Genomic DNA, 9926 nt, shown 5'->3' on the forward strand with positions numbered 1-9926 from the left:
ATATATATTTTTTATAATATATTTATATATATTTATACATAATATAATACATATAAATATATAAAAATATACATATACAAATATATAGGCACACATATATAAATATATATATATATATATATATTATATAATATCTATATAATATATATATATATATATTATATATATATATATACACATATAAATATATATATGCATACATGTAAATATATCTACATATGTATATATATATAAATATATATAAATATTTATGTACTTATATATAATATATACACATATAAATAATAACACATACATATATAATATAATACATATATGTAAATATATATATATATATATATATATATATATATATTAAACATTTTTGAGGAACCTGTTAATGATAATGGTGTTCTCACTTGCCAGGAAGCAGACAGTGTTCTAAGTTCGACCCTGTTTAAAGGTGAGGATTTGTTGCACAACATCTGGGTCAACTATCCCCCTCACCCAATACAAATGCAAGAGCCGCAGGGGGACCGAAAGTGGATCAAATCCTTCCCAATCCTTACTGTAAGTGGAGTGCAATTATATTATTTTTGTTAGTATCTGGTTTTAATTTTATTTGTGATGGGACCAGAGTAAAATGGAAAAGAAAATTAGTGATTCACAGGTAGCCTACAGAAGAATTGATAAGGACAGACAGAGAAACTGCAGTATTATACACTTCTTCCTTTTAACCAGAATTTATCCAAGTTTGAGGAGTCCATTGGTGTGCACTTCAACCACATCCGCCTGTTGGCTCGAGCCTTCACTGACCGCAGCATCGGCTTCAACAACCTTACTCTAGGATCAAATCAGCGTCTGGAGTTTTTGGGAGACACAGTCCTCCAGTTGGTGGCGTCTGAGTACTTATATAAATATTTTCCCGAACATCATGAAGGCCACCTCTCAGTAAGTGGCTGAAGCAATTATTAGTGCAGTTTTAAATGTGTAATGTCTGGAATGTGTAATAGTTTGTTTCTTTAGCAATATGTAACACCCATTACCCAGAAGGCTGTTATTATATAAAGTAAGTAGCTTAACATATACATATATGTTTATATTATATATGTGTGTGTGTGTGGGGGGGTGCATGTGTGCGTGTGTGCGTGCGTTCGCATGTTACAGTACACATATATACTTGATGAAAGATGAACAACCACAGTCCACTGCTCATTTATATCTATTAACTATCCCAGTTATCAGATGTGTGTGTGATGAACAATGGTTCGTTTTTTTATGTTATGAGCTGAACTGCTTAGTTGAATACTCTTGAGGAAATGGAATGTTGATACTGGAGCTATTAGCTATTAGTATTTTTCACAAAAAAAAACAAAAAAAAAAAACATTTATATCATCTACTTCACCTGTTACAGGGCCATTATCCTCACTACAGTAGGTTTACTCTCAATAAGATGAATCCTGAGAGGTTGCTAAGGTGCCAATGATTGTTTATTTATGCCTTAGATTTAAATCTGTATTTCCACCTTTTTCACAGTTACTCCGTTCATCTCTGGTAAACAACCGGACCCAGGCTGTGGTATGTGATGACTTGGGGATGACAGCATATGCAATGTATTCACACTTGAAGACAGAGTTGAAAACAAAGGATCGTGCTGATTTGCTGGAAGCATTTCTTGGGGCCCTCTACATTGATAGGGTAAGTGTTGTGAAAGCTCCATATAATCTGATATCTATCGAAATTAAGTTACCTGCTTGGAGAATAGATTACCATCTTTAAAAAGTCAATGTTGTACTCCGATGTATACCAGATTTTTGTCAGGTAAGGATTTGATAATAACTATGGACCAGTTCAGTGTAAAGGCAGGAGGTGAAAACATTGGCATTCTCACTTGCTTCTTTATTTATTTATTTATTTATTTTTTATTTTTTATTTATTATTTTTTTTTTTTGTCTTATCTTGTCTTGTCTTGTCTTGGCCCACTGGAGCTGGGATGGCATGACATACATGCCATGTCCACTGTAATTTTGAGCTTAGTCACCACTGGGTCCATTACTAGTACTACCTGTTTACCCTTTTCCTTATTTTTCAGAAAGATTTTTAAAAATTTCTTATTGCCATTATATAAATAATCTTGATGTCAATAAAAAAATAAGAGTAATGATATAATAGCTTTGGTAGCCAACAGCAAACTGCACATTTTCTCAGAGGTAAGAATGTGTTTATCATTACCTTTTATGTAGTTTTTTTGACTGGTAACAGGCTGTAGATGACTTAATTGTATGTAAAGTTATGATTTTGTATCATAAAAGAAACTAAATCTTGAAATAAAAGCTGAAACGCTCAAGGTACAGTAATGCTCAGAAGAAAGTTCAAGTTCAGGCAGTAGTAAAAAAGTTTGATGAGCTGTACCATCAATCTTGTTGTATATGTTTGGTAAAAAAAAAATCATATCTCTAACCCTTTGCATCTAGGTGATGTGGACACCTTTTCATGAATAAATTTCTACAAGTGGCAGGTAACAGGAATGTCTCATCATAAAAAAAATTCTACAAGAAGCAGGTGACAGGAGTGTCTCATCATGAAATTTTTTTTACTGAGGGGTGGATGACAGGAATGTCTCATCATGGGAAATTGTTGTCAAATATAATAGGGACATCTTGTCATGAGTGCACAAAGCACTTGGAGTCAGATTGACTTGGGTTTGTTTGCGAAGATTTCACTGGTCCATGGGGATGAATTTTACTAGCCATCAACCATGCCTAAGAGAGGGCCATCTTCAGGAAGGCTTCTATTTTCACATGAGGAACCTATTCCTTCCAGCTGTTACCAGTGGTGTAGAAAATTTCAGAAAATTTAATAATATAAAAATATATAAAAAGAACTCAATAACACAATGTTACCTATTATTACTGTCAATGCACAGAGTATAAGCTACCTTGAGAGATAACATGAAGTCTGCTCAAAGAAAACTCTATTATCATCTGAATATAACATAACAACTGACAAATATAGACCCCAGAAAATGGCAAAGAAGCAAAAATGTGTCTGCATAAAATTTCTAATTGTATTGCAAAGAGGGAGGCAAGGAGTCTAGATATCATGCATGAGTGTTCATGTGGGACAGGCCTACCAGAATCTAAGGTTAGACCTCTGGGCCTGCAAACCACATTCCTTGGAGAGTGGCTTGTAGGCCCAGTAGTTATAATATAATTGATTTACTTGACACATGATATTCTCAGGAGAGTGCTATTTGATCTATAGGATTTAATTTTTGTATAAAAGAGTAGAGAATGAGAAAGACTGATTTGACAGATGAAGAACAAATTCACAATTTAACAAGTCTTGTCATTTATTCTAGTGAAATCTTACAAAAGTAACATTTTAAAAGAAAATCCTTATATTGGCTCATTTGTTACTGATTACTTTATGTAAAAAGACATGGAATTAATCTTTGAAAGTGGGCCAAGAGAATTTCTGGATGTGTAATTATGCATGTGCTGTCATATTGAGACTTGGAACACTCCCATGAGTGTTAACAAGATGAAACAGACTTCATAACAGCTGGGGCCACCAAGCATAACTCCCAGATGATGACTTTTTGTATGGCTAAGGTCAACAGCAGTTCCATGAAAAGCTAGAACTGGCTTCTGTATACCACTCTTTCTGTAGGACCATCTACCATAGTCTGCAGAAGTGAAGGGAAATGAGGAAGTCTGGATTATAGGGAAAGGTTCCCAAATACAGCTTTCACTGGAGAACATTGCTGCTCTGTGGAAGCTAGAGAACCCAAAGAATAACTATAGCTAATGGTTAATGGTTAAAAGCAAGATAAATGTGCTAGACATCTAAGGTCATGTAGCACTAAAGTTAATGTTAGGGAAGGGTGGTTGAGTTAGTGATTAGTTGTCTAAGCTGGGCAAAGGAGTTGGTGAGTGAAAGGGTTAGGGTCGGGTATGGTAAGGAGTTAGATTAGATGAAGAATATGTATGCGTTTGAGGAAAGAGAATAGGTTGTTGAAGCAAAAAGTGTGGGATTCTGTAAGGATGTCTGATAGGTTGGGAGGTCAGTGAAGGGGGGATAGGTGGGGGAAAGCAGAGGTACGAGTTGTTTCAAAACGTGGGCACGGCAGTAGGATGTGTGGGATTGGAGTGTCTGGTGGTGTGTATTGACTTTATGAGAGTTAATGAGTTACATAAGGGATTCACGTGCGTAAGGAGGGAGTGGAAGGGATAGAGGGGATGGTGGGAGGGTTAATGTGGGCGGCGGGGTTGGGGTCGGGGGGGATGGGCTGTGTTGGGAGGGGGTAGGAGGATAGGGTGTAGGGGGGATATCATTAGGAGGAGGATGGATATCAGCAGTTACTTGGAGTGGAAGGAGCAGGAGTTGTAAGATTTGGAGGTTGAGTGTCAGTTTTCATTAGGTAATCTTGAATATTTTCAATGGTTTCTTCTTCTGAGTTGGTTCGGGAGTTTTGGGGGATAAAGGATTTCTTGTGAGGGGGGGAAGAGAGGACTGGTGTCTCAAGCATAGGAGCAAAGGAAGGTGGAGGTGATTGTGTGGTAGGGGAAGAGGGGGGGTTAGATGTAGGAGGGGTGGGTTTAGGAGAATTGGTAGAATGAGCAGTATTACTGGAGTAAGGAGTAAGGGAGAAACCACGTCGACGTGCTTCTTGTCTGGCTTCGCGTAGTGTGAGTCCAAGTTTGAATCTGAGAGTTGCTACCTCAGACTCAAATTTATAGGTGGGACAACCCCTATAAAATACATTATGGGGGCCGCCACAGTTGGCACATGTGCGTGATTGTGCAGGACAGTTAGATCGGGTATGGCCAGGTTGGGCACATAGTGGGCATCTGGCTGTGGAACGGCAATGTTTGGCTGGGTGTCCTAGACACCAACAATTTTGGCACTGACGTGGAGGGGGTTGGTATGGACGAACAGGGAGGGATTCTCCTCCTATGTAGACGTTAAAGGGAAGGTCATGCCTACGGAAGGTAATTTTGGCTATGTTAGTGGGTTTCTTTCGATGACCTCTAGGGGGAATGGAGTAGCATTGTACTGATGTTGCATCATAGTCTGTGAGACAGGCAAGTAGATCTTCTCCACAATCTGACTAATCTTTGTCATAGATTGGGCAATTTGCTGGGGAGATTGAAACTGTTCCGGTGCAAGTATTGAGGGTTGGATGGGGTTCTGCAAGGATGGGGTTACCATATATGTCTGTTAGTTTTGTTAATGCTATAGCTTGGTTTTCGGATGTTACTGTGACAAGACGGGAGCGGTCGGGTCGGCTACGGAAAGAGACTTTACCTACTTGTTTTTGGAGACATTGTTGGAAGAGAAGGGTGTTGTCAGAGTAGGGAGCTGTGGGAGGGATCACGAAAAATCGGTCCCATTTGGCTGTGCTGAAGAGGGTATTCAAAATTGTTGTAGAGATAGGGGTAGTCGAAGGGCGGGGGCGTGACGAAGATGGAGTAGTGTTAAGGGAGGTAGTGTTATGGGGAGGTGGGCAATAAGGCTGTAAGGTATTAAATAAGGAGGACGAGGTGGTTGATGTTGGAGGTTGTGGGGGTAGATGTGTTGAAGTTGAGAAGGGTTGATTGTTGGCTACTGTACTAGTAGGTATTGATGAGGGGGTAGTTATTGCAGTGTTCGGAGCCGTGGTCAAAGGAGAGCCTGGGGTCAGGGAATCTGGTGGGTTTACATCGTTGGGGCTATTTGATAAAGGGGCAAGCCTCATTGCCCCTAATAGTGGGGATAAGTTTTCATTACTGGCCATGGTAAGCCTGGATTATGTTGGGGATAAAAACAGTCCACCCCTCAGGGTCTCCTTGAGGGGTAAGGGCTAGATAACTAAATCAGGGGAATACCGTGCCCATAGGTCCCTCAGGCCGTTCAGGACTGGCACAAAGTCAGCCTTTCATCCTTTCAGCACGGCTCTCACACCTTAGGAGGTGAATAGCAGAAGGGTTTGGTGAAGGGACAGAAACGAAAAGTGGGAAGGAAAATAAAGACCATGCAAAATTAGTTGAGTCGAGGGCTGAGTCCCAAGGTTGGGGAGTTCCCCATCATTGGGTCCCAGTCTCCGCCTCCTAAGCCCCCCCACGACAACAACAGGCAAGGGATTGGGGGGGCTATAGCTAAGAATCAATGGATTCGAATCCTCACTGAAATATTAGAATCACAAGTGAAGCAATGAGTCCAATGAATCCTGTATACCATCACCATTGAACAGAAATCAACAAGGATGGATTAGGCAAAAGAACAGCTGGCCAGGCTTAGTGGAGGGATATGCACAGCACTATTACCTGTGATGAAATCTGGATGTATCATTGTGACCCCAAAACTAATGGACAATCTGGTAACTAGGTGTATAGATCATCCTCTGATATTCAGGAAGTCTAAGAGTATGGTAAAGGTAATGGTTAGTGAGCTCATTCTGTTTAACTTTGAAGTCAGTGTAGCCATTGGCCACAGGTTTACAACACTTTGTCTTCCCAAGCTGCTGAAGATGCTGAAGGAGAAACAGCCCAGCAGCAGCATCAAGATCTTCATCTTCTACATGAATGATAGCTGTGCTTGCTGTGCACATCAGTGGGCTTTTTGAAGGAACAAAGGCAAAGATGCATGGGCCATCCTTTCCACAGTCCAGACTTGACTGCTTGCAACCCTTTTATGATCATTAAATCCAAAGAAGAGTTTTGAGCAAGGAGGATTCAGAACCCTGAAGTTGCTTTGACAGAGTACACTAATATTGTGGAAGTTTGGCCAGAAGAGACCTTATGCTGAGGCCTATTAGAAGTGGTTTGAGGTTTCAGCTTTGTGTAGAGTTTTCTGGGAAGTACTTTAAAATACAGTAAATCTTTACTTTAAGGACAAAAGGAAGTTTTCGAAAATCGAAGACACGTTACAAGTATTTTTTTTCTTCTATATGCACATCTGCATCATCGGGGTTTTCAAAGCACAAACCTTTAGGAGGTTCACTTTGATAATGTTTATACCATATTTGATTATTTTCCCTTCATAATTTTAGGTAAGCATGTTATAAATAAACCTATAAGGAAATGCTCAAGCACACAAAAATGCAGTTGCAGCGGACACAGATTGTGGTTCCATGCGAACAAGCTGGCACCCAGGTTTCAGTGGTACTTCATTCAATCTCTGTAAATGTTTAACATTGCAGACATTGGAACAATGTTTTTGCCACCCTTATACATGAGATGATATGTTCCCGTGACTCCATCTCTTGCCTTGATGTTTCGAAATTTACTGTAGTCGGGAAAGAACATTTCAGTTTATTCGACGTTGAAATAAATGGAACATCAATTCCCCCGATTTACAGTGAAGTCGAATGAATGCCAAAAGAATGATTTCTAGGTGAATTTATGAAGTAAACATAAATATTGGAAAATTCCACGTTAGGCCAGTCCGCCAATAGACTTGACCATTCGTCTGCGGTTATCCGGTAGGAACCCCTTCGCGCTTCGCTGCCTGGATTTTCTCGAGCTAACGTTTTCTTGTTGTCCTCTGTAACATGTCAAATTGGTCGTTAAATACTTTGTCAACGAAGGGAGACAAGATGTTCAGTGATCAATGAACAAGTAGTACTTCGCGGACACTTGACTGCGAATGTTTTGAGCCAAACACGATCGCCGCCCTTAGCGATGCTTCGAGTGATGTCACATCGAACTGGGCATTTAGCAATGTATGTTTGCAAAAGCACATTCTTTTTATGATCATAAATATGACTATTTCGCTGATTTTAGGGTCTAGACTACTGCCGCGCCTTCTGTCAGGTGTGTTTCTTCCCACGGTTGCATCAATTCATCATGAACCAGGATTGGAACGATCCCAAGAGCAAATTGCAGCAGTGTTGCTTGACCCTGAGGACTATGGATGGAGGGGAACCTGACATTCCCATTTACAAGTAAGTGGAAGTTGATACTGCACGTAAACTAGTTGTACTGCCATTGCAATCACTAGCTGCATGCTGTATTCATCATTGTAGTATTGCACTCAGTGATGTATTTTTAACTAAACCGCTAAGTACACATAGTATTGCCCTCTTATGTGACATAAGCATACTCTTCTTTATCATAGAGTTATTGAGTGCAAGGGCCCCACCAACACACGTGTGTACACCGTAGCTGTGTATTTTCGTGGACGACGTTTGGCCAAGGCGTCGGGGCATTCGATTCAGCAAGCGGAGATGAATGCAGCTCGAGAAGCTCTCCTCAACTCCAAAGGTAGGAATCGGAGTGCTGGTTGTATTATTTGGTTATTGGAGGGGTTGATTTTTCATTTCTATTTTGGAACTCTCGGTAAGAGACGTTTTAAGATTTACCATGTTAATTGTGGGAGGGGAAATTACTGGTAAAAGTACTTAGCAAGTGCTGCCAATAGTATTTTTGTGATCATTAATCGTCGTTTGAGCTTTATTTAATTATTCATTATGCAGACGATTATTCTGCTAGGTTAAGTATTTATTAAAGGGTGCATTTCAGTGAAAGATATGTAGATTTAAATATTGCCTATCGAAATATGTCCTTGGTTGTGGAATACCAGATTACAGAAGAGGGCCGGGTCTGGTTCGATATTTCTAGGCTTAACTCTTTGCTTTCAAGTTGTCTGTGGTTATTTGTCAAATTCTGTAGAGTATAATGTTGCAGTTTCATCTACGGTGTACCTATTATGTTTGTGTGAATAATTGGTTTATTTGTTGTTCCACTTTTACATTCAATGGTTTAATTCTATTTCTCTTTTTTCTTCAACATTATTTTAATAGATTTGAAGATTGTGAAGTTTTCATGCTCTCCTCTCCCGATTTCAGAGCTGTTCCCGCAGCTGGACCACCAACGTAGAGTTATCGAGAAGAGCGTCAAGATCCAGGGCGTCTCGAAACTTGGCTCGCCACACAGAGAGAGAGATCGGGGCAGAGACAAAGACCGGGAGAGGGAGAGGTCCGGACGGGGATACAGAAGGGAGGAGGAAAGGCGAGGAGATAAGGAGCGCGGCAGAGAAAGGGAGAAGCTATGGGAGGAGAGGCACAAGGAAGGAGAAAGAAGCAGAGGTGGAGATAGTAGAGGCCGAGTGTTTGGGGAGAGGGATCAGCTGGCCGGAGACAGGGAGAGAGACAGCGAGAGGAATAAGGCGAACGAGAGGGACAAATTTAGCAGGGAAAGGGACAAGCCGGGTGGGGAGAGAGATAGACTAACAGGAGAGAGAGAGAGGCTACCAGGGGAGAGAGACAGACCGTACAGTGACCGAAGCAGAAGTACCGGAGACCGGAAATACAAATTAATGTCAGACGAGGAGAGGAGATACAGATCAGATGCAGAAAAATTACACGACGACAGGGAGCCATCCGAAGAATCGAAATTGCGTACATGCACAAAGAGCATGTCAAGAGAAAATGCAGACTCGGACCGAAATCGAGAGAAGTACAAGAGCTACATGAGAATGCCATCTGCTGAGCACCACCTAAAACCAACCAGGAATTCCAGGAGCGATTCCAGTGCGAAGCCCTCGCGCTCAGCTTGGTAATTTAGATATTTTCATTTCCAGATATGCCTTGTGATCATCCAAACATTCCTCGTCGAATGACAGTTCGGCTATCATGCTTGTCAGGGGTCTTTGCTTACAACGGTCATATTTATTGTTGAGAAAAAATGATTTGCTAGTCATGAATTAAGACCTCAGGATCGGTAACTTATTATTTTAAATGCTGAAATGCCTTTTGCTTAAAACAAAGAAATCCCATGATATTCTTGAGTATTGCCGAAGTCTGTAACCAGTGAATTTTGTGATACAATCAATCAAGCGACAAGTATTAAGGTTCTTAAAACAAGTTGTAAAATTAATGTCTTTCAAGACGGTGTAGGGAGTATATTCTATTATTATTTATGTTACCTAAAACGTATGTGAATATGGCATAATACCTTGAATA

General features: G+C 40.3%; 1 protein-coding gene across 1 annotated transcript; it reads left to right on the plus strand.

Annotated features, from left to right (window-relative positions):
* Positions 1-363: 363 nt before the first annotated feature.
* Positions 364-9926, plus strand: LOC119570011 (ribonuclease 3-like; the record flags this gene model as incomplete). Its single annotated transcript, XM_037917936.1, has 6 exons — positions 364-549; positions 721-930; positions 1517-1678; positions 7747-7907; positions 8081-8226; positions 8811-9926. Coding segments are annotated over 6 exons (1578 nt in total), but the record flags the coding sequence as incomplete, so codon positions are not given.

This window comes from Penaeus monodon, unplaced genomic scaffold (assembly GCF_015228065.2).
Source record: "Penaeus monodon isolate SGIC_2016 unplaced genomic scaffold, NSTDA_Pmon_1 PmonScaffold_2080, whole genome shotgun sequence".
In the NCBI taxonomy this organism is placed as follows: domain Eukaryota; kingdom Metazoa; phylum Arthropoda; class Malacostraca; order Decapoda; family Penaeidae; genus Penaeus; species Penaeus monodon.